This window comes from Lacerta agilis, chromosome Z, assembly GCF_009819535.1.
Source record: "Lacerta agilis isolate rLacAgi1 chromosome Z, rLacAgi1.pri, whole genome shotgun sequence".
NCBI classification, from domain to species: domain Eukaryota; kingdom Metazoa; phylum Chordata; class Lepidosauria; order Squamata; family Lacertidae; genus Lacerta; species Lacerta agilis.
This window is the reverse complement of record NC_046331.1, coordinates 11,627,648-11,652,068: the sequence shown is the minus strand read 5'-3', so window position 1 is coordinate 11,652,068 and position 24,421 is coordinate 11,627,648. Positions and strand designations below refer to the sequence as shown.

The window sequence follows — 24,421 nt, the reverse complement described above, 5'->3', positions numbered from 1 at the left end:
GGGACACTGCTGCCGGCCAGAGTAGGCAGTCTTGAGCTAGAGAGACCAGTGGTTTGATTCAGTTCAAGGCAGCTCCCTGTGCTCTTATTTAACTAGAACCATGTAGACTAGAATCTTGACAAAAGAAGGGCCTAGGGGGTATTGTGTGCGGAGTGGGTAGAGGGAGGAGAGACAGTAACTTTGTCTGGCTTGAAAAATCAATAAACGTTCTCTGCCTCACTCAAAAAAGGAAGGGGGTTTCAGCAGCCTATGTTGGAAAGGGGGTTCATTTTTTTCCAGCCTCTGTCCTTTTCATCCCAGTCAGCTAGCTCTTAAGTGGTTTGTTCTTCCCTACTTTGCTATGAAAGGATTCACAGGTGCTTTACAATCAACGGATAAAATACATCAGGAAACATATGTGTTTATTCCAGGAAGACTTTGGTATAATTGCCTTGTCCCACTACCCTGTTGCAAGTGAGGGTTGTGGGGACAGAATAAAACACTGGGATGTCATTCCCGTTTTTTTTTAGTGAGAAAAGGACAGACCTCACCCCTTGGTTTCTCCGCAGTCTAGGTGTAGGGGGCCTTTGGTCCTCCAGATGTCGCTACAGTTCCCATCATCCCTCTCCACTGGCCATGCTGGCAAGAGCCAATGGGTGTTGTAGCCATAGCTGTCAACATTTTCCTTTTTTTAAGGGAAATTCCCTTATTCCGAATAGGATTCCTCGCAAGAAAAGGGAAAAGTTGACAGCTATGGTTGAAGCTCTGCAACACCTGGAGAGCCAAAGGCTCCCCACACCTGCTCCATTGTAACGAAGTCACTCCACATGTAACTAAGAAGCAACAGAAGCAATTTCTACAATCAACACCTCTGATGTATTTGTATGTTAATGTGTCATTTGGCTGCTGGGGTGCTGTGGAAATGCAACCTGGTATAAGAACAGCTCCAGGTGCTTTTGAAAACAGCCAACCCCGTAATTTTTGATTCCTCACTTTTGCTCCTGTTTTCTTCTGTCCTTCTGTCCCTTGTGGAATCCAGTACAGAGTGCTTCTCTATATCAGCAAGCTGCAGCAGATTGCGACTGCCAGGATCCATGCCTCGTTTGTTCTCACGGTAAGCTTTGATGCTAAGACGTGCAAGGACCATGGCATAGGCTGAGGATACACGATGCAACCCATGTTGCTGAAGCTAAGCAGCTGTGGAGTGGGTTGGCTCCTGGACAGCAGACCTTCCAGGAACCCTGTGGGGCTGCCTTGAGATCTCTCATGTAGTAATAGAAATCAGCCAGGTATTGGGTATCCAGAAGGTCAGCAAGAATAATTCTTGCAAAAAAAAATCCTGGAATGGTCTGCCTTTTTGCTTATTTATTGCATTTCTATGCCTCCTTTTTCTCAAGGTGGTATGTGTGGTTCTCTTTTTTCCTCGTTTAATCCCCGCAAACACCCTGTGGGGGTACATGAGGCTGAGAAGCACTGACTGGCCGAAGGTCACACCCAGCAATCTTTGTTTGAACGGTCAGTCCCTCTTCCTACAGAGCTGGGGGGATTGTAGCTCTGTGGCGAGGGGAGTAGGGGGCGTCTCCCAACAACATTTCAGCAGTTTGCAAACTGCAATTCCCAGGATTCTTTGGTGATATGATACTGTTTGAAATGCACATTGCATATGAGGTCTCAGCTGTGATCAATTAATTTCAGTGGGTCTGCTTTGAGTAGGGCTAATGCTTGTTGCAACCCATTAGATTTGAGTGGTGTTAACAGCAAGGGGTGCTTCTATGGTTAAAACACTTACATGGAGGTAACAAAGTAAAGCAGATGACATTCTGCCCTCTGTCCTACTGTAACTAACGTCCCTTGGGGTAGCCCTCCACCCTGAAATCCTTTAGCATTTTTCCATTTCTAAACATGACACACTGTTGATTTTTTTTGTGTTTGCTCAGAGTAGACGTCACTGAAATTAATACACCAAAGTTCATCATGTCCATCAATTTTCATGTGTCTTCTCTGAGTAGTGCTAACATTGGAACACAACCCAAAGTCTTTAGCAATACCCATCAGGAAGAAAGTTGTTTTGAGTGGAGGCTGTCCGCTGCTCAGAATTCCACTTTCTCCTTTCTCTTTCCACAGGTGCAGCCCAACAACTACTGCACATTTTATGATGATCAGAGGCAGAATTGGTCCATCATGTTTGAATCAGAAATGGTGGCTGTGGACTTCAGCAAGCAGGTGCCAGAGGCATGCATTGCATTTTGGAGTGGGCGGTGGCTGTCCAGACACTGAGCTAGTGCAGGACGGGAGCTCAGTCTTGCATCGGTCGCCAGATGCTTTCTCTGCCAACCACTAAGTAGTATCCGGGGAGTGCAAGGAATGGTGGTGTAGCCAGTTGGGGCCTTTTCAGGCCCCCGGGGTCTTCAGCCAGTGCTGTGTTGGGCCAGATTGCATAGGTGCAGATGACAATGCAGGGCTTGGTTTTTCCTCTTCACAGCTGTGCATTGCCAAGTATAACAGCAGCCCTTCTCCTGACTCAGTGTTGTACCAGGATCTTGTTCTCGGAGACGGTCAAGGGGTGGAGACTGGAGATGCCCTGGAGATCACTTTTACAGGATGGCTGTTCCAGAACGGTAGTCTTGGGCAGGTGAGACCTGGCAGAGGGGTTGGCTGATGTTGTTTTTATACTGAGTATGGGGCACTTCTGTGGCATCCTCCAGGGGCTGGGGATGATGGGAGTTGAAGTCTCTAGCAGCACTGCGTGGCCGCAGCTTTCCCACTCCTGGTTTATAGTTTGGATACAGCCCTTTTCTCCCACAAACCTGTCTTTTTGCCTTTCAATAACATTGCAAGGAAATTCCCCCTGAAACAGGAGAGGGACTTGATGAGGCTCACCCAGCATGCTTCACAGCTCAGTGTGCATTTGAACCTGACCTTTGCTCACTGAGGCCTTAATGAGCTCTAGCCAGTGCACCAGACTGTTTCTATAGAAAAAAAAGGCTTTTTCATGTGGTTTGCATTGGTTGCTCTCCAGAGGTGGGGCCTTTCCCAGCCTTGCAGCCCTTTCTCAACTGGGGATGCCAGGGAGGGAACCCAGGATCTTCTTCTTGGGAAGCACATGCTGTTAGACCCTGAGCTACACCTGTCTCCAAGGACTAGATCCTATTTCTCAACCTCATTTTACCCAATCTGCAACATGGGAGGCACCGCTAGGTAGGGGATTCAACATAGAAAGCTGCCTTGCACTGCATCAGGCCACTGGTCTAGGTTGGCATCGCCCACATTGACTGGCAGTAGCTCTCCAGGCTTTCAAGCAAAAGCCTTTCCCTGACCTTACTTCGAAATGCCAGGGTTGAACCTGGAACCTTCTGCCTGCAAAGCAGGTGCTGTGTCCCTGAGCTGCGCCCTGTCCTTCGATACTCATTTTTGTTGGGCTCAGCAACTGGAGTAGCAGAACGTGAACCTATTACCTTCCGTGTTAAAAGTAATTTCACCCCATCGACCTTCCACTTTTGGAACAGGTTTTCGACTCGAATGTAAACAAAGAGAAGTCGCTGCGCCTGAAGCTAGGCTCTGGCAAAGTCATCAAGGTAAGGTGGCGCTGCCTTCCCACTGCATTGCAAGGTCCTGGTTAGGGATTCTTGCCTCCAGTTCCACATCTAAACAGAGTACAGCAGCCAGGGCTGTGTGGAAGGCTGAATAGCAGTGATGTTTTTTGAGCTCAAACCCTGATCAAATGGCTTCCTCAAGAACCGCAGGCAGGTAGCTGTCCCAGCTTGTCTATGCTTGCCAGGATCTGCTGGAGTGGGAGGGCCCAACAGGGTCCCTCGATCCCTGCAAAATTCCTCATCCTGCCCTACTGGCCAATCGGGTTTGCCCTTTCTTTACAGGAGGGGTGGAGAACCTCAGGCTCAGCAGGGACTGACACTGGCCCTCAGGATTCACCCCACACCATGCCCCTTGCCAAGCCTGCTCTGTGGCCTGGACCAAAACAGTCCTGGACCTCCAATGTTGCCTCTTGCTGTCCTGAATGAGAGACAGAGGGGGGAGTGTGAGTGGGTGTCTAAAGTAGCCTATTGTACAAAGGTAAAAATTACATTCATTGCCCTTCCCACTTTCCCCTCTTGCCCCACCCACTCTTGGCATGCTCCTCCCCACCAGGAAGGTTGCCCCGGAAGGAATGATTTTCCATCCCTGCTTTAAAGTTACTTCCCTCAAGACTACAAGAGAACTGTCGGTATTCCTGTGCCCTGCTCTCAACCAGCCTTTACAAACACACACAGAGATGCTGTGGACTCCAACTCCCATCAGCCGCAGCCAGCGCCTGCTGATCGGAGTTGGAGTCCAAGGTATCTGGACAACATCAGGTTGGCGAAGGCTGTGTGGTTCCGGCACTTAGAGAAGGCGATCACCCAAACTTGTTTTCTGCTTGGTTCTCCATTTCTGGAACTTGGAAGGGCTGGGAAGATGGGATGGTTGGCATGAAGAAAGGAGGCAGGCGGTTCCTCCTCATCCCACCAGCATTGGCTTACGGGCCTTCGGGAGAAGCTGAACGCATTCCTCCAGACTCAACCCTGGCCTTTGAGGTGGAAGTCAAACGGGTGAGTGTGTCTTCCTCCCAACATGTTAGCAACCAAGAGAGCCTTGGAAGGTTGTTGGGTGGTCGGCCTACCGCCTGGATTCTACAAAGTTCTACAAAGGGAGGTAGTGGTTGCCTTGACCAGACTCCATGATGCCCCTCTTTTGCTCCCTTAGGTGAGGTTTGCAAAGGACGCTGGCTCCGCTGGACAGAGCCTGGGCCCCAGGGACTCCCTCACACCTTCACCGGCGTCACAATCAGAAAGCCCTGCTACAGACCCAGCATGGCTGACTCCAACTCCCACTCCAAAACCAGGGTGAGAAATAAATTGAGGGTGCTCTTAGCTTTTAAGCCTTCCATTCTCCCAGTTGTCGCATCCTAACTCTGCAGTAAATATGTGGCCACCTCTGCGTTTGAGGCTTTTGGCCTTCACCTCAGCTGCATAACTCAGGCCCCATCTGCACTGTACCACCTTGAGATCTACTATGGATGAAGTCCGGTATACAAATTCGATAAATCATACATTCCAAATAGTGCCATGCCATTTTCAACAGCTGTGGCTTCCTCCAAAGAGTCCTGAGGTCCACCTTGTCTCATAGACAACCTGGCAGGGGCCACATTCCAGGGCTGAACCAGAGCAACAGATGCTGCTCCTACCTTCTGTGCAGCCAGAAAATGCACAGTTCAAGGACACATTCCAGCCAGGCTAAAGCTCCCTTGGGGAGGTCATGAGGTGGCGGTGGTGAGGGTAATGGCCGAGGCAGAATCCCAAAGGCCAGTTTGAGTATTCTACCCCTTAATAGACTCTTCCTACAGTAGTCAGGTTTGTTAACTCCCTTCCTTCCATACTGCAGGGAGCCAGCTGTGCGTGCCAAATCAAGCTCAATTAGCGAACAGCTAGCGGTAAGTCCCCATTGGAGCCAAATCTGCCTATTGACTGTATAGTTCCTGTTGATTGTGACCAAAGCAATGATGGTGAGCATTTTTTGAGAAACTCAGGTTACATTTCCCTGTTGATCCTGTGATTTTTTAAAAAAATAAAAGCTCCCACGTAATAAAGGTACACCATATTATTCCATCTATAAGACGCCCCCTATTTTGGGGGGCTCAGATTTAAGAAAATAGGGGAAGATGTAGCTGTGTCTAACGACGCCCCCTAATTTTTGACATTGTTTCTTGGGGGGGGGGACCTTGTCTTATACACGGAAGAATATGGTATGTCACAGGAAAAGCATATCATCAGTAACCATGGGTAACTAACATTTGATACTGTGTTTGCATAAACTTCTGAGATGGGTTTCTAAGTGGTGTGTTGTTGTTCTTTTAAAAATGCAGTTTTAAGGCTCTTTCATTCATCGTTTTAGAGTGAAAATGTAGCAAGGAAATGGTGCATTCATCAGGGGAAAACCCCTCCGCATTGGAAGGTTCTATAAATGTAATCTCCCCCCAATGGGTGTGCATGTTTACAACATCTTAGTTGATTATCTGTGTATTTCATTCCTGTTTCCTATTAGAGGGCATGCTGGCTGGGGGCTGATGGGAGTTGTAGGGCACCAGGTTGGTGAAGGTTGCTGTGCCCTTTTCTATAATAATTTTTATTAAGTTTTCTATTTTACATTTCAAAATAAACATTTTACAAACTTTAAAATATCCAGTCACTTCCCTTCTTCTCCTTCCATGGTTCATTTTATATATTATACATTCCTGCATATTTTACTAAACCATTCAAATCAGTTTCCCACTTTTACACCCATCAAGAATTATTTACTCTGTTGAATTTATCTCAGCGCTGCCGCCATTTTCTGCTGGTTGATGTGCCCTTAACTAAGTACTGAGCACCTGACATGCATTGTCAGGCACACAAAGGAATCCACAGTAGGGGGGGGGGGGAGAGAAGGACAAACTAGCTGCTTTCTCTTAGACTTAAGGGATCTTGCTTGGGCTCTGGTACCTTTGGCTTAATCCTGCCAAGGGGATGTGACAGCCCTCACCACCATTTTGAAATCCCACTGTTAGGCTTTGAAAGGGTATGAGAGGTTTGTTTTACTGGATGCATCCCATGATATGGGAAGAGGAATCTCTCTTTTTTAAAGCAACCTTGAAGTTATCTAATGCAGAAAGATTGGAAATCTAAATGCAATATAAGCTGTTGTATGAACTTGTAAACCACTTTTATTTTCCTTAGCTGGGCAATGAGGTCACTTTGGCTTGGGGAGTTGTAGCCGACAACATCTAGAAGGAAGGTCCCCTCAATCACCCTCCCTGTTTTATAGCCTGATGTAATATTCTGAGTAACAATAACTTTGTTTCTGAAAAGCCTGGACGGCCAATTAATTATAACACCAGTTTCTCTTCCCTTATCTTCTCGCCCTTCTCTCTCTTTCTTTCCCTGGCCAGAATCCTGATGTAGCAAAAGTGAAACTGATTTCCCGTATGGCAAAGATGGGTCAGCCTATGCTACCTGTCCTCTCCAGCACATTTGCACCCCAGCAAGACTCAGTTGACAAGGAGGTAGAGGTGTGTTAGCTTCAATTCTCAGGTTTATTTTTCAGTGGGGGGGGGGGGGTTGGCTGTTCCTGAAATTCAGGTAGGTTGGCAGGATGACTGTTGACGAATATAGCAAGCTGCCTTATACCGAGTGAGACTGCTGGTTCACCTAGCTCCCTACTGTCTACATTGACTGGCAGTGAAGGAGGGGAGGGCCCTCTTTTTTTAGTTAATTACAAACCTACCTGGTTCTCCAGGGTTTCAGACGGGGGCATTCCCTGCCTACTGGGCATCAAACCTGGGGCCTTTTGCATGAAACTGAGGGTCTTGCCCTCCCTAGATCTAGTATTCACCCCAAACAGTTTTTGGGTCTGAACCTTAATTTGAGGGAAAGCCTTGTAAGGATCATCAATCATTTTATTCGTATGTCGCCTTTCCAAAGTTAAAATTACAGTATGCTCAAAGCGGCTTACGACGTGTGTGTGTGTGTGTGTGTGTGTGTGTGTGTGTATATATATATATATATATATATATATATATATATATACACACACACACACACACACACACACCATAGCTACAAATGTTCTGGCATCCCTCTCTCTCGTTAATGTGGGATTTGAAACCTCCAGCGTCCCTTGCCACTTCCCAGGAGGGTTAATTGTGCATTGTCTTCTTCAGGAGCCGAATGCCGTGCAAGAATTTTCAACCTTCTGTCCGAATGACTACCGTCCAATGGCCCCTCCTCAGTGGGCAACGCAAGGTACAAAGTGTGTTCCCTTGGTTTTGTTATTTATTTATTAAAGATTTTCTTGGTTTACAAAGTGTGTATAATGTCTCTCGTATTTTTCCATAAAACATTTTTACAGATCAATTTTAGTCGTTGAGATATTAGGGAGAGGGGGGGGAAAGGAAGTGGGTGGGAGGGTGGGGTGGGGAGATGATGTTTCTATTTTCCTTAATATATGTAGGAGTTGGTATCAGCGTCGCTTGTGTTGGTTCTCTGTTGTTTGCTTGTGTTTCTTTGGCAGTGAGAGGTCGCGATCAGTATAGGGTTTGATTGTTCATTTGAGTGTGTTCCCTTGTTGTGCCTTGGTGATGGTCCCCAACTTGGGTGGCTTCAAAAGAGGGTTAGGCAAGTTCATGGAGGAGAGGGCTGTCAATGGCTACTGGCACTGTGGCTGCGCCCTCCCTCCATGGTTGGAGGAAGTAATGCTTCTGAATGCCAGTGGCTGGAAACCGTAGGAGGGGAGAGGGCTCTTGCGCTCAGGTGCTGTTTGCAGGCTTCCCATGGGGGCACCTGGTTGGCCACTGTGAGAAGAGGATTCCAGACTAGATGGGCCACTGGCCTGATCTGGCAGGGCTCTTCTTGAGTGCAGTGGCTCTACTCAGTAGAATTTAGTTGGACACAGCCCAGAGGCCAGCATGGTGATTGTGCATGGAAAGCGGAGGAAATCTGGATGTGTGGGGATGGGGGCACAGTGTCCTTCATTTGCTGTAGATCAGTTTGAGCAGAGATCTTTCCCAATCTGCATCTGTCACAGGCAGTGTGTTTAAATGCTTGAATTGATCTGTTGTTTGTGTGCTTACTCCTCTGGGTTCCTTTGGGTGGAAATAGAGACAAACATTTTAATGATGATGATGATGATGGACTGCTTGTATTGAGATGGGCAACACTGATGCCTCTGCTTTCTTCCTAGCTCCTCATCCAGCTGTCTCGGGGCTCCAGGAGCCTAATGCCCCCCAGCCACACCCACCCCTTGCAAGAACCCCTCAAAACTATCAGGTAAGGAGTTATTTGTAGGCAGGGAAAGCTTCTTTCATAGGTTGCCAGGTGAGCCACAACATCATTCTCTGTTCCCTAGTTTGCTCAAGACAGGGGCATGTGACTAGCAGGCTTGAGTCCTCAATCTGTGTGAGCCAGTGTGGTGTAGTGGTTAAGAGCGGTGGACACGTAATCTGGTGAACCGGGTTCGCGTCTCCACTCCTCCACATGCAGCTGCTGGGTGACCTTGGGCTAGTCACACTTCTCTGAAGTCTCTCAGCCCCCCTCACCTCACAGAGTGTTTGTTGTGGGGGAGGAAGGGAAAGGAGAATGTTAGCCGCTTTGAGACTCCTTTGGGTAGTGATAAAGCGGGATATCAAATCCAAACTCTTCTTCTTTTCTATCAGTGTCAGGTCTTCGTTTGCAAAATAGGGAGGGTGCAGCATAACCATGAAGGTAATAGCCCTTCGGTGCAAATCCCAAAAGCGCTAGATTAAGACCTAGCAGCATTCATAGCTTTGAGGTTGTTGTTGTTTAGTTGTGTCCGACTCTTTGTGACCCCATGGACCAGAGCACGCCAGGCACTCCTGTTTTCCACTGCCTACCGCAGTTTCGTCAGACTCATGTTGGTAGCTTTGAGAACACTGCCCAGTGCTGAGGTAGCTTCCACCAAATCCAGCAGGGATCTTCTATATATTGGATGATCTTTAGAAGCATGTAAGAACTACCTCTGCTAGATCAGGCCAATGGCTTATCTAGTCCAGCCTCCTGTTCACATGGGGGCACCTGTTCTCAGTGGCTACCTGGATGCCCCAGTGCAAAGTGCACAAACAGTGCCTGCGTGCAAGAGCTCTTTCCCCTTCTACAGTTTCCAGCAACTGGCATTCAGTAGCATTCCTTCTTTCAACCATTGAGGTCGAGGCCAGTAGCCATCAATAGGCACCTCCCCCATGGATTTGCCCAATCCTCTTTTAAAGCTGTCCAAATGGTTGTCTGTCATTGCCTTCTGCAGGAGAGAATCCCTTGCAGTCCTCGGCCTTTGGGTTATCTAGCCCTTGAGAGCAAGGTTAAGCAATCCTGTTTTAATGGGGGACTGGTTTGCCATCTGTTTGGTCAGTGTGACAAGTCACCTGACTCTCCTTTCCCTCCCCCACCTGTGTTCTCAGCCTTATGCAGGGATGCCATATGCTTACCCACAAATGAGCGCTGCAGTTTCCCAGCTCCAGCCTGTTGGGTTGTGCCCAGCTCCTTTCCAAGGTATGTTCAAACTGTGCACTGTGTAGCGTTGGGAGCTGCTTTCAAATGTTAACTTTAAAAAAAAAAAAAAGCAAAACCCTTTATTAACATTATTGACAACCCAAAAGTCTGGTAGAGGCTTGCCATATATGAAGAAACCGAACAATAAATAATAAGAGAAAGAAATGGTGACACACCAGTATTAATCAAGACATCCATATTTCCCAAACCCACAAACAGGATCTGAGCACCTTTCCCATCCTGTGCTTTTCAGCAGCTGGTATTCAGAGGCATTTAACGCCCCCAATTGTGTAGTCAGAACATGGACATCATGGCTAGTTGCCATTGATAGCCTTCTCCTCCTCTGTGAATTTGTCCAATCCTCTTTTAAAGTCATCCAAGTGGCTATCACTGCCTCCTGCAGAAGAGAGATGCACAGTTTACGTCTGCACTGTGTAAAGAAGCATTTCCTTTTGCCTTATTCCAGCCGGTTAAAAGCTGGGACTAGGCAGCTAACTTGCCTTAAAGTCCCCCACCCTAGAAGATTCACGGCTGCTTGTTAAGATGCTCAAGGACAACTGTGTTCTTTTCTCCCTGCCCTTTCTGATTGGTGTGACCCCTCTCTTCCCACCCCGTCCACTTCTATTTGCTTCTGCTGGCAGCCTCACTTTGAAACAACAACAGTAACAAACACAACCTTGCAAAGTTTTCTTTCCTGTCACAGCAGCTGGAGACATCGGTTCATTCCTGCTGACAGAGACCCGGCAGCAGAACACAGAGATCCGCCTGGCCGTTGGGAAGGTGGCTGACAAGATGGACCAGCTGTCAGTCAAGGTAATAACAGAACTTTCGGGATAGGAAGCTACTTAAGAACTGCCTTGCTAGCACTTTCTGGAAACAATAGGAAGGTGTTTTTCTTGCAACAGGCTTTTCCAGTGGGCTGAAAAGCTCCCACCCCTGAGGTGCTGCTTTTGTATTGTTGATTATTTTATTTCATTAAAAAAACAAAACAAAGCACTTTACAAAAAGAATAAAACAATAGAATGATTAGTAAAAATTATTTAAATATTCAAAAAATTAAACTAGAAACGTATCAGCATTCTAGAGATGTAAAGAAGCATGTGCCGAAAAGGGTACAGGCAGTTCCCTATTTACATGGGGGCTGTGTTCTGGGGCACTGTGCATATCAGCCTGCCCCGCACCCCTGCAGGGCCAAAAATGGTGTGCCCACCCATCGCACACAGATGGGGAGTTGCCTGTACAGTGAAGGTGCCTGCCTGATACTGATGGTTGTTCAACTGTTTTAAGGATTTTAAACAGCTTTGGGGTTTAGTGTCCATAAAAAATAAATAAAAAATCAAGCAGTATATACATTTTCTGAAATAATAAATCAATCTACCTGTTCTTCAGGTTTTGGTTCTGTTTCATACTGTTTGGAGAACTGTATCTAGCTGCTTTTATAGTAAGCTTGTAAATTGTCTTTTTAATCTCTGATGGTGGGGGAGGTTTGGGACTAGGGAAGTTGCTTCAGCTAGGTGGTGGAGCACCTCTTTGCATGCAGAAGGTTCCGTGTTAGCTCCCTAACGTCTCCAGGTAGGACTGGGCAACTTCCCATTCTGAAAACCCAGGGAGATGCTGCCCACCAGTGTAGACAGCACTGAGCTAGATGGACCCTGTGGTGTGATACTGAGCAAGGTTCCTGTGCTCCCAGCAGTTTCTCTCCTTGGCAAACAAGTGAGCAGCACAAAGGGCCCAGGCCTGATCTGACTTCTTCTCTCCCGCATGCTGATGCGTCAAACTGCACCTCCTATTTGTTTTTCCTTTCTCTCCCCACACCCTTGCAGCTGGAGGAACTGCGGAAGCAAAACTCTGGCCCCGGTTTGCTGTCAGGCGTCTCTTCTGTTACCATGGAAACCTCTATGATCATGAGTAACATCCAGCGTATCCTGCAGGTAACGAGCTGTGTGCTTGAGAGCATGAGGACTAGAACCTTGCTTTACCTTCAGGTGAAGGGTCACAGCTAAGTGGCAGAGCATATGATTCGCAGGCAACAGATCCTGGGTACAATCCCCAGTGGCGTCTCCTGGCAGGACTGAGAGAGACCCCGTGCCTGAAACCCTGGAGGAGACTCTGCCATTCAGTGGGGAGCCTTGGGCACAAATGCTGCCCTATCCTTCCCTGTTCCTGCTCTGCACCCTCCTTGAGTTCTTTTGGCCAGCTGGAAGTGTCTTTGTGAACTGTTGCCCCTTGCTAGCCTGGATGTGGAGCAATCGGTGTAGAGACTTCTTGTCTCCTGTATTATAGCCACATCTGTTGCTCCACCCACTTTTGTCCCTAGCCCCGCCCACTCCTGGACAGTTGATCCTGAGGCAAGGCAGCCTTTGGATTGGCAGAGGTTCTTTGCCCCTGTTGTAGGCTGCACTGAGCTGGACACACACAACTATCTGGCTTGAGCTAAGGGAACTTCCTCTGTCCCAGTTCCTCTAAGGCTGCACTAGCAATTGGGCATTTAGTATCGCACCTCCAGACATCAAGAATCAGTTTCCATCCCAGATCAGACCAGGGCTTAGTGTGATGCTATTTAGATGACTCTTGAAAGCATGCTTGCTTTGGAGGGCTTTCCTTCCTGAGGTGTCACTTATGAAGATCAAGTTTTATACCTGCTGAAATGGTGTTGTTTTTTTAAAGTTGAGTAGAATAGATGGGTTTATTGTATCAGAGTTTGTGATTGGCTCTGACACATTCCGTTTTGCTCTTTGTGCCACAGGAAAATGAGAGGTTGAAACAGGAGATCGTTGAGAAGAGCAGCCGCATTGAGGAGCAGAACAAGAAGATTGGTGAACTGATTGACCGCAACCAACGGTGAGGGGAGACTCTTGCTCACTTTTAATGCTCTATGAAACAGCTGGTATTTGTGGCTGAAGGCTAAAGCTCAGGTGGTCTGGCTCAATCCCCAGGTACCCCAAGGCTGCCGCCAGTCAAAGTGGACAGTACTGGGCTGGATGGACAAATAGAGGAATACAGGAATATAGCCAGTGTGGGGTAGCAGTTAAGAGTGTCTGTCAGAGTAAGATCTGGGAGACCAGGGTTCCATTCCCCACTCTGCCATGAAGGTGACCTTAGGCGAGTCACTCTCTCTCAGCCCAACCTACCTCACAGGGTTGTTGTGAAGATAAAAAAGGGAGAGCTATGTAAAACCACTTTGAGCTCCTTGGAGGAAAGATGGAACATAAAGAAAAAATAATAAGAACAACTATTACGATTCTGATATAAAGTATAGAAGCTCTCTTAGGGTGGCTTTTGAAAAGTTAGATCTATATATGATACTGCCTTGATTTTTTTTTTTTTTTACATGAGAGGATGGAAAGTATCAAATCATGCAAACATTCACGTGTGTAAAAAACAATTTTCCCACCAGCTATGTGGAGCAGAGCAACCTGTTATCTGAGCAGAACAACACCTCACTGCAGAGGACCATGGAGCACACCCAGGCAAGGGTCCTACATGCTGAACAGGAGAAGGTAAGCCCTGGCAGCGTGACAGCTACAACTCAAAGGGCAAGTGACTGAGGCTGTGGGGAGGGCAAGTGCTATCCCAGGATCCAGTCCTTGAGTTCACAATCGCTAATGCAGGTCACAATTCCCCTTTGCCTGCAGGCCAGAAATAAGTTACGTTTCTGAGCAGCAGCAGCAACAAAATAGAAAAAAACGACTGTCTAGGTATACATGCACATACAGGAAAAAGATTCATAAGCTTCAGGTAATCCTTTGAAAAGCACCTCAGGTTGAATATGAGAGAACAACAGAATGTCCTTTTAAAATCTAACACAGGTGTGGCCAACTCCCAAGAGACTGCGATCTACTCACAGAGTTAAAAACTGGCAGTGATCTACCCCCTGTTTTGGGGGGTTCAAGTCAAATTTGTTGAGGTATTTTTTGGGAGGAGGAAAGCCCAGTTTTTTAGGGGTTCAGGGGAAAAATGTTGAGCTTTTCTTAGGGGAGACAAATTTGTTGAGCTTCTTTGGAGGAGCCAGTAATCTACCAGTGATCTACCACAGACGTCCAGTGATCTACCGGTAGATCACGATCTACCTGTTGGACGTGCCTGATCTAACAGAATGGCTAAGAAAATAAATGCACCACATTGGGCTACAGTAAGATCTTGTTGGCTGCATTCACATGCCATGCTAAACTGGGGGTTGGCATGACGTGAGCAAGCACGATCAGCGTCACCCTCACCTGCTCCTATGCAGCCAGGAAGAAGGGTGTGAGAGTTTCCTCCTCTAGGTAACCGTTGCTTCCTCTGTTGTCTGAACTGAGAGTAGCCATTAATGTTAAGTAGAATTAGTTTCTGAAGTTAGCTTATTGAAACAAACATTTGAAGTTGGTGTGTTTGATATTAGCTATAGTTGATGTTAACTGCAGCTCGTTGTACCGGGCAACACAGCAAACCATGGCTAAACATAAGTGTCAGGGTTCCTGTCCGCATGAGAGGAGGAGATGTAAGGGGAGAGCATGGAAGTCAAGGTTTGCTGTGGCCTGTTCTTGCTTGGGCATCAGTGTGCAAACCCTGCCATTAGGGGATCTTGCATGCATCTTACCCTGAGGCCACTGGGATTTTCAGTGATATAATCAGCCCTTGGACCACAGAATAAGCAGAGTGCGCTTAATCCCAGAATGCCATTGCCTCTTTTGATAACTCTTTCTCCCCTCTTGCTGCTTTTGCTTCTGGTGGTGTTAACTTTCCTCTCCTTGTTGCCGCTTTTCTCTCTAGCACATGCTGCCACTGGATCGGGGGTGGGACCAGGTGAGGCGTTGTCCTTGGGTGTCCTGATTACATGAGCACTTCCTTCCTCCCATCATACTTTTCCAGGTCACCATTTCATACTTTCAGCAGGTTAAAACCCCACGCCTCCTGCAGGTGTCTCTCGTTGCAATGCCTCTCTGTGCCTTGGCATCCCAGCTTCAGTGACAATGGGTTTCGCTTAATCGGGGTGGGGTGGGGGACTCCAGGCCCCTGGACCAAAGGCCACCTTCCAGGCCTATGTGTCTGGCCCTCAGAACTCCTTCCAAGCCACACACCTTCACCAGTTCTACTTTGCACCCTCCTTGAGTGCTTTTGCCTGGCTGGAGCAGGCCAAAAGCCTGTCTTATTCTCACAACCAGATGTCCCAAAAGGAACTGAACTAACTGAACTAACTAAAAAGCCCAAGGCTTGTGCCGCCCCCCCGCTCCTCATAGCCTTGCCAGTAGACCAGTCCTGCATGGTGTTTCCTGGGAGACTCATTCTTAGCATTTAGGAGCCTCCAAAAGCACAGCTCTTGCATCCTCCCAGGAAAGGTCTTGTGCGCTCTCCTTCCCCATATGTTCTCCTGTCTCTTCTGCTCCTTTGCGTTGCAGGTCATGGTCAGCAAGGAGCTAGCGGAAGCCACGGCACAGATCTCCCAGCTCCAGCTGGAGCTGACCCGTCATCGGAAGCAGGAGATGGATCTCCACTCCCAACTGAATGAAGCCCTAACAGAGTCGGAGAGGCAAAAAGCCCAGGTCACCCAACTGCATGCACAGCTGGCTGGTAAGGGAAGCTGAGGGGAGGCGCTGAAATGGCAGAAGAGCACTATCCAAGCATGTGCAGAGTAGTTTTGTCACCCTAGGAAATTCTTTAGGTTGCGGGTAGGGAGCCTGTGGCCCTCCCAAGTATTACTGGCCTTCACTCCCATGAGCCCCAGCAAGTGTAGCCAGGGATGATGGGAGTTGGAATCCAGCAACCTCTGGAGGTCCTGCTCCTTAGGGCCTCCTGCAGTGTAGCTGTTAAAAACTCAGACACAAAATCTCCTTCGAAGACTCTTGACTTTAATTCCATCCGTTTAAAATAGGCAAGCTTCTGATCTCTACAAACTTGATTGTATTTCTGTGTTGCTTTTTGTTGAAATGAATCCCCAGCTTACAAACAATAAATAACAATAACATAATGTAACATAATAGAAAATGGGTTTGTTCAGATTTTGGACCTTCCTTGCCCTGCATGCAAGAGTAGAGCAGTGTAAGAGTGAGAAAAAACATGTAATATGTCTATAAAGTTACACGGAGGCCCCGTGCACACTATCTAGCGTTTTCATACCACTGCAGTCAGTCATGGCTTTCTCCCAAGGAATCCTGGGAAATGTGGTTTGTTCCGGCTGCCAATAGTTGTGCTGAAGTGGCGAGCCCTGCTGAAGCAGCCGTTTTCAGCATAGTTTTAACAGTCTGGGAATTGTAGCCGGGGGTGGTGGCAGACCGGGGTGTCCCACCACCTCTCAGCACCCTTAACGGAATATTCCCATTCCCAGAGTTTTTTGTGGGAAGCTGTGTTTAAAGCATATAGTGCAGATGGGGCTGTACTTACCGGTAGGCTTAGCACAGGCATAGGCAAACTCGGCCCTCCAGATGTTTTTGGAAATACAACTCCCATGATCCCTAGCTAACAGGACCAGTGGTCAGGGATGATGGGAATTGTAGTCCCAAAAATATTTGGAGGGTCATGTTTACCTATGCCTGGCTTAGCTACAGCAGTGGATGGAAACAAGGACATGCACTGTGGCAGAGGCTTCATCTGTCACCGGCTCTGTGCCCCACCTCCACAGAACTTCAGAAGTCATCTGACGACATGAAAAGCAGATACCAGGAGGAGAAGCTGAGCGGGAAGCAGTTGGATGAGAAGGTGGCAGCCCTGGAAGAGGAGCTGGCTGATATCCGCATTAAGAAGGAGAATCTGGAGAAGGTAGTGCCCAGGGGTGGCAAAAGTCTTCACCGAGGGCAGAAGTGGCTCCCTGGAAACCTCTATCTGACCCTTAGGATTATCCCAGTGCCACACACACACACCCGATGTGCACCCTTGACTGTTCTTTGCCTCCTTGCCTGGGAGATGCCCTTGAACTCTGATCATGCTTCTTTCATTCTTAAATGAAGGATTGAAAGGGACAAGTGGGGAAATTAACGTGTGTTGCTCCGCCTACTTTTACTACTGGCAAGCAGCCCCCAAGAGGTGATAGTCAGTGGAGGCTAGTCTGTTAGGCAAACGGGGCACTGCCTTCACCCAGCCACCACTTCCTTGCTTTCTTCCTTACAGCCAATCAGGATGTGGCTCTGCCTGTCATTGGGCTCCTTGCCTTCTGCCCCACCCACCTCAGTGGGCAGGAGCCACCAGTCCTTGGAACACCTCTGCTCGCTCTGCTGGGTTCTCATGTCTGCCATAGGCCTCTCTGCTTACTGTTTATTACGGGGGCTCCTGAACTGTTGTCTGCGGAGCACCACTTAGTTAATGCTGGTTTCCTTCTAGCTTTCCCTGCTTAAAACCACAAGAAGCTCAGAGAACGAGAAGCTGTCACCACAGCAGGAGCAGCCAGAGCCTGTGAAAGGCAAGGTCAGTGAGGCTCCCTTAAAACGTCTTGATGGAGGGTCTGCCGTTCTAATGCGCTCCATGGGCTTGTTACATATCTGTGCTGTGTGTAGTGATGCAGAGACTGAACTGCTTGGTGCAAATGTATATGGAGCTTAGCGTTATCTGAAAAAGCAACTCATAAATTGCATGTTGTCAAAGGCTGGAGGACCTGAAAAATTCTATGCAGGCAGTTGGGTGGGATTTTACCTTGTATACAATTTGTAGAGAGACAAACAGGACTCCCGTTCCACAGTACAGTGTGAAATGTGGCTTGCCTAATTGGTCCCAAACATTTGGAAGGGCACCATGTTGGCAGAGGCAACAGCAGTCAAACCCTTTTTCAAACAGTTTACAGTCTCACAAATAAGGCATATCCTAAAAATATACACAGATGTGTTCCTCTCTCTGTAATAACCCCTGAGGTGCTCCTGAAATAAGAAGTGTTAAGGAAAGCCCGGGGGGTTGGGGGGACAAACAGCGGGGAGAAAACTTAGTCACGTTCAGCAAAAGCAATGGCAAACCAGACTTCTGTAACTTGTTACCTGTTAGTCTGAACAGCACAATACAATGTCATCCATCTCTTGGCATGTGGATGCTATCCAGATAATGTATTGGTTGTAAAATAAATGAATAAATGAAATCAACAACAACAACCACATTTGGCTATCCAGAAGCTCTTCAAAGCCCACTGCCCTTGCTGGTGTAGCTTCCCTGCCTTCTGACTCTTTGGCATCATCCTGCCCCAGGTGAAGAAGATCATGAATGAGGTCTTCCAGTCCCTGCGGAGCCAGTTCAACTTGGAAGAGTCCTATACCGGCCAGGAGGTCCTGGGTATCGTCCTGAACACCATCAAGGTACAGCCCAGGGCAGATGGACTGACACCTGAATAAGATGCAAATTGAGTGAACTGGTCTATCATTTCTCTTCCTTTTTGTATGGTTCCAAATGTCATGAGTATGGGGTGCAAGATGCCCATAACTACTGGGTTTAGTAAGTGTTAGAATTTAATGAGAGCTTGGAGAGTGAAACTGAAAGTCAGACGCTTAATAGCTGGACTCAGCTTCCTGTGTTGAGATAGCTTGAGAGTTGGGCCATTAGAGAACTAATAATAATGATGATGATGATGATGATGATGATAATTTTATTTATACCCAGCCACTCTGGGTGGCTTCCAACACATACATAAAACATAGCCAAACATTAAACATATTTTAAAAATGGAACACTTCATGAATTTGCAGAGGCCATACTAACCTCTTTATCAATCCAATTTTAATATACAGTATGTGCTGCAGACAGAGAGATGAGCCATCAGCAAGACAGACACTCCACCAACCAGCAGGTGGGTGAAGCCCCACCCAGAGTTTTGAGATAGTGAGTTTGAAGACAGTGCCAAAGTTTTGGTTAGGAGGAAGTTTTAGGATTTCAGTTGGCTATAGTGTGATCAAAAGAAAAAAGGCTTTCAGTCTGTTAAATGCAGCAAGCTGGAGAGGCAGGATCAGAGCACAATGTGGACTGACAGTTTGAATTAGAGGTTGCAGCAATGAGAAAAACAGAGTGTAATGCTGGAGGGGTGTAATGCTTGGAGTGTAATGCTGGAGGGGCCCTCCATTGTAGGCTCAGGTGTAAATAAACTATATATCATTATGACACCACAGTCTACACTGTGCCTCATTTCCAAAGGAAACACAGACTATGGGTAAGTGCCAAGGCCCCTGGAATCTTGCACCGTACTAATCATGGGAGTAGCAAAGAGGGTGAAGCCCAGCTCTCTAGAAATAACAGGTTGTATCTAATGTACTACAAAGTGAAAGTCACTTAGCTGTGACTGTGGCTGAGTAGAGATTCAAACCCTTATCTCCTGAGTACCTGGTTAGAGACCAACCATTACACAGTACTTTCATCAGAGGCTGCAGTCTTTTTGTGGCAAATAATCTCCCCTCCTCTCTACTTGTTCCTAGACAACAACTCTGCAGCTGCTGGAGAGTCAGGAGGAACAAAGGGGGAGCAGCAGCACCAAGGAGGAAGGACCTACGGAAAGGAAGCAGACAAGTGCCGCACCCCTTTATGGGGATCCCCAGAGCAACTCTGTCCGAGAACCAGCAACAGTGGCATCCCCCGCTCCTTTGACTACTCGGAAGGAAAGCTCAAGCAGTCCTCCATTCACTGCTCTCGAAGGAGCCCAAGACAGACTGTTTTCTGCAGCTCCCAAGGCTCATTCTTCGGAAGCACCGGGTGAACAAACTCCTGCAGCCTCTGCTCAAACTGCAAAGCTGCCTCTAAGGCTCTCCGCCAGTATTGAGAAGGAGAAGCCAAGCACTCAGGGGGAAATGGACACAACAGACGCTGCCATTCTGGCACCTCCCAAACCAGTGGCGGGTGAGATGGCATCTGCAATGGAGGGGCCCACAACGGGTCCAGAGGGCGAGGAGGAGAGAGGGGCAAGTCAGCACACCGCTGGCCCCACCCCTCAAGCTGCTCTAGCCGACAAGCAGCAGGACTCGGCTGGAGCCTCACATTCAAAACCAGCGTCCAGCCCTATGCAAGCGGATTCCAGGTCAGTGCTAGGGCGGGAGGGGAACAAGAACGGTACCCATAATGAGTCTCTTGCCTTTCTGTGCCTTCCCCCCATCCCTAATAGCATGGGGTTTAAGGCACAAAGGAAGAGCCTGGCTCCATTGGCATCACAACGGGGGGTGGGGGCGGTTAACCCCGGGTGCTACGTCTGGGGGGTGACAAGAAGGCACCCTGCGGGGGCTTGTGGTGGCGCGAGCAACCATCAAGACGCTGCCGCCGCATGTGAACAATCCTCCGTTCACAGCTGCAGCCGTGAGCAGAGGATCCTGGCACCGGCGGCAAACCACTATGTACAGCACATGTGCAGCGTCACGTGCATGCGCTGTACGTAGCGCCACTGCACATGTGCTGTACATAGCAATTTGCCAGTGGCAGTGCTCAAGCACCGTACGGACGGCGATTGGATCCCTCCATCACCGCTACAGCCCCGAATGGAGGATTTTCCGCTCACGGCTGCAGCTGCAAGCAGAGGTTCCTGGCACCATCCGTACGGCTCTGGAGCGCCGCCGCCATCAAACCACTGTGCAGCTCATGTGCACCCGGGGCAGTTTGCCCCTGCCTGGCTCCCCCTTGTTGGGTGGTAACGCCAAGGCCTGGTGCCTCCCCCCAACTGCAGCGTCACCTGGGATTCATTCCCCTGGTCTCCTGTGAGGTAGGCACTACCCATTGAGCTTCAGGACTGAGTAGGGATTTGAACCCTGGTCTCCCAGGGTTCTTTCTGGTCTGTTAACCACTGCATCACGCCGACTCTCCTTTTCCTTCTGTCTTTTTCTTTTGCAGTCTTCTTGAGGACAAGGGTAGTTCCTTCAAAGTTGCCACTCCCAAGCCACCTGCATTGGGAACTCTATTGGCAGAAGACGAGGAAGAGGAAGAGGTGGTAAGAGCTTTGAGGGGGTGCAGTGGTGTATGGTGCCATTTGGGGCGGCTTAAGGTGGAAGGCATAGATGCCCTCAATAGGTGTTTGATGAACTAAAGTGGTGGTGTTTTGTTACCAGGGCACCACCAATTTTCCCTGTGGCTGTTATGGGCGCTGTATTGTTATGGTTTTATGGCATGTTCATGTTTATGTTTCAAGCGTGGTTTCAGCTGCTATGGCCTTTGAGTAACAAGTGACTAACAAGTCCAATCAGTCCAATCATTTTATTAGGGTCAATGGCCACTGGAGCCACAGTCACTGACAGGCAGCAGAGACAACTATTTCCAGTTTTGCCCTCTTCCTCCCTGCTGAGTCCCACAAGGGGCAACCCTGAGACTTACTAGGAGAAAGCTAGAGCCCACATCCTTGGCTTCCTTCTCCCGCTTGCCTTGCTGATGGTCCTGCTCAGCTGGCCACCCGAGTCAGAGCCTGCTCTGCCAAGCAGCAGTGACCTAACCCTGCTTTTCATTCTCTCGGTTTCAGAGCCTTAAGGGTCGGCCTCCCCCCACCCCACTCTTTGATGATGATGATGACGATGATGACCTGTACCTACTGGGATGAGCGGCCTGGCAAATGCCATGACAATACTTTCTTCTCTGAAGAGCTTCAGTGATTGCTGATCTGGGGCTGAGATGGATGGAGCTGGGGTTTTTCCTGTGGGCCTCCCCAGATTGCTCATTTGGGCTGAGATGGCCTTAACGTGCGGTTTTTGAGGCTGCTGGCAGGAAGAGGGGTGACTAACTCTCTCTCTCTCTCGGTAGCAAATGTCATTTGGGGACTTTGTCTAGCTCCCAAGTCCTGACTGTTTAATTCACCACTGCCAAACACACCTGTACCCTACACCCTTTTGAGCCAGCTGCTGTTGGGAGTAGCAGTGGGTATCACCTTAAACAGCTCTTCTCTGTGGAAACCAAACTTAACCTATTGCCATAGTTCACCTCCAGTTTTGAACCTTGGCAAAACCGGATCTTGAAAATAATAATAATAATAATAAAGTGCAATTAAAATAAATGAACCCTGTTGCCTCAGTTCTTTCTCTTTAGCAAGGCAAGAACGGGAGGGGTATTTGTGTGGTTATGTATGCCAAAAACCCACTCATCACTTTTAGGGCACCTTAGGTGTTTCACATACATACACCTGATATGGTAAGAATTAACACCAGTCCTGCGAGGGAGGCCAGAATTAATAATCTCTTCGTACTGCAGATGGGGAGTCTGAAACAGAGAGTGACTTGCCTAAAGGTTGAATGGTGAACTCATGATAGGCAGAAGGCGGTGCCTTGGTCCTCATCTCGACTTGGAGGCCATCAATGTAGCACCTGCAATGCAGGAAGCCATGACCACTGCAATCTCTCCAACAATCCAGCCTCTGCATAAAGATTTCCCGTGAAGGAGAGCCCACCCCATCCTGGGGCAGGTAGTCCCACCACTGAACAGCTAATACAACATTAAGATTCTCCCAATGTTTGGCTGTAAGCTGTCTCCTACCTCTGATCGCTGGCTCTAGTCTTTCCTTCTGGAACAACCAGAACCAATCTGCTGCAGCTTCTGTGATTGATGGGGAAGCTCTGTCCCCCAGGGGCTACCTGCAGCCCTCCTTCTGACCCCCATGAATCTCAGTACACACACACACCCCTCACTAGCTCTTCTTCACACCTTCACTGAGCTGGGATTTTGTTTGCCTGCCTGGAATGAGCCCTGAAGTTTAGGTAGATTCCGCAAAGCAGCTTTTACATCATGTGAAAGATTTCATAAAATGCAAAAGAGCACTAAACCCAGACCACCTTTTCTTGTTGGCTATGCTGTATCTTGGAATTGGGGCCAGCCCAAGACATTTTGGCATCTACAAATAGTGCCACCCCCTGGCCAGGGAAGAAGGGGTGAGTGAAGTTCTGCATTAGGAATAAGAAGTGGAATAAAGATCTACCTTTGGAACAAGGGTGTGGGGAGAGTCAAACCAACCTTACCCAACTGTTGAAGTGGGACTCAAAGGCCATCATGGGCGGGAAAGGGACACTTTCTGAATTGCGTTGGCTGGGTGCAGAGTGCAGGAGACGCCAGAGAGCAGGAAGGAGTGAGCCACATCTGTTGCTCTCACCCCAGCAGCAGCAGTGGGAGATGCATTCCTTGTAGGCTGAATCTGCTGCCTCTGTGGATGCCCTAAGCGGTTGCCTCACTTTGCCTCATGGGCAAACCAGCACTGCTTGGAATGTCCAGGATTATGATGCTGCCCATTCACTCAATATTTTCCTTCAATAGCTGTCTGCCTTTGCTTCTTGGATAGATGAAAGCAAAGCACTTTGGAAGCCAGCTGGGCTCTACAATATGCCTTGCATGACCCATGCAGCTAGATTGAAGCTGGGTTTGCTGGCAGCACCTTGGTCCATCGCAAATAAAGTCTGCAATCCGAAGTGTACTGACAGCACCTAATGTATGGTGAACCAACAGGGCTCGTTTTGAGTAAAACCATTAGGGATGGGGCTGTTGGATAAAACTTCTCAAAACCTCCCAATTAAGTCCAAGCCACAATCCTGAGAAAGCATTAGATTTAAAAAAAAATGTTGCTGGAAAGCTGCATACAGATGCCTAAATTACTATTTTTATTTTTGTTAATTAAATGTATCCCTCTCCTTTTGCAACTCGGAGCAGCTTAGAAAATGACTTGCATTAAAACCCTATTTGTTGTTCAGTCGTATCCAACTCTTCGTGACCCCATGGACCAGAGCACGCCAGGCACCCCTATCCTCCACTGCCTCCCGCAGTTTGGCCAAACTCATGCTAGTCGCTTCGAGAAAACTGTCCAACCACCTCATCCTCTGTCACCCCCTTCTACTTGTGCCCTCCATCTTTCCCAACATCGTCTTTTCCGGGGAGTCTTCTCATGAGGTGGCCAAAGTACTGGAGCCTCAACTTCAGGACCCTATACATATGTTAAACCTAGGTGGGAAGAAAAATACAGTACATTAAACTATCAAGCCATTGATAGTTAAAAGACAAAGGCCTGGTTAAAAAGAAACGTTTTTGCCTGGCACCTGAAGAGATGTAAATATGGTGCCATGCAGGCATCTCTGGGGAGAACTGTCTGTGTGTACTAAGACCCACAAAGTGCCTCTTCCTCTTGGCAGAGAACTCGTCTTCCCCAGGCTGCCTTCCCAGCCTCCCTACTTAAAGAAGACCAGCGCAAAGAAGACTGAGACAATGAGGAGAATGATGGTCACGGCGAAGCAAAGTCTCAAGTTCTCCACAGACGCAGGAGCCTCAGAGTCTCGGGAGGAGGCTCTGTGGGGAAGCTCCACCAAGACAGGGTTCTGCACTTCCTGCAGATGGAACCAGCTCTGGAAGCCCGGCCCTGAATGGAAACCCGTTGCTGGATACGCCGGCACAATGCCACTGACAGTGAAGATGGGATTGCCGGTCTGGTAGTTGAACTCCACGTCCAGAGTGAGGACTGAGTCACTGAGAGGCAGCTCCAAGGCACCCAG

The 24,421-nt window shown here is 48.3% G+C and overlaps 1 protein-coding gene across 5 annotated transcripts in view; it reads left to right on the top strand.

Annotated features, from left to right (window-relative positions):
• The window catches only part of FKBP15 (FKBP prolyl isomerase 15), a 29,926-nt gene extending 7,975 nt beyond the window's left edge, over positions 1–21,951 (top strand). Inside the window, exons 5-26 of one of the 5 annotated variants that reach the window (XM_033137572.1) lie at positions 1,019–1,093; positions 2,104–2,202; positions 2,462–2,611; positions 3,486–3,554; positions 4,422–4,565; positions 4,720–4,859; positions 5,398–5,446; positions 6,941–7,060; positions 7,712–7,793; positions 8,731–8,816; positions 9,962–10,052; positions 10,738–10,865; positions 11,876–11,983; positions 12,799–12,893; positions 13,450–13,552; positions 15,431–15,602; positions 16,651–16,787; positions 17,346–17,429; positions 18,194–18,301; positions 19,409–20,004; positions 20,805–20,901; positions 21,424–21,951. In XM_033137572.1, coding sequence (XP_032993463.1) covers positions 1,019–1,093; positions 2,104–2,202; positions 2,462–2,611; positions 3,486–3,554; positions 4,422–4,565; positions 4,720–4,859; positions 5,398–5,446; positions 6,941–7,060; positions 7,712–7,793; positions 8,731–8,816; positions 9,962–10,052; positions 10,738–10,865; positions 11,876–11,983; positions 12,799–12,893; positions 13,450–13,552; positions 15,431–15,602; positions 16,651–16,787; positions 17,346–17,429; positions 18,194–18,301; positions 19,409–20,004; positions 20,805–20,901; positions 21,424–21,501 — 2,811 coding nt within the window. In that variant the 3' untranslated portion in view covers positions 21,502–21,951. Of the gene's footprint in view, positions 1–1,018; positions 1,094–2,103; positions 2,203–2,461; positions 2,612–3,485; positions 3,555–4,421; positions 4,566–4,719; positions 4,860–5,397; positions 5,447–6,940; positions 7,061–7,711; positions 7,794–8,730; positions 8,817–9,961; positions 10,053–10,737; positions 10,866–11,875; positions 11,984–12,798; positions 12,894–13,449; positions 13,553–15,430; positions 15,603–16,650; positions 16,788–17,345; positions 17,430–18,193; positions 18,302–19,408; positions 20,005–20,804; positions 21,038–21,423 lie in introns of those variants that run through there. The other 4 variants (XM_033137574.1, XM_033137570.1, XM_033137573.1 and 1 more) reach the window with 4 other exon arrangements.
• Positions 21,952–24,421: the final 2,470 nt, after the last annotated feature.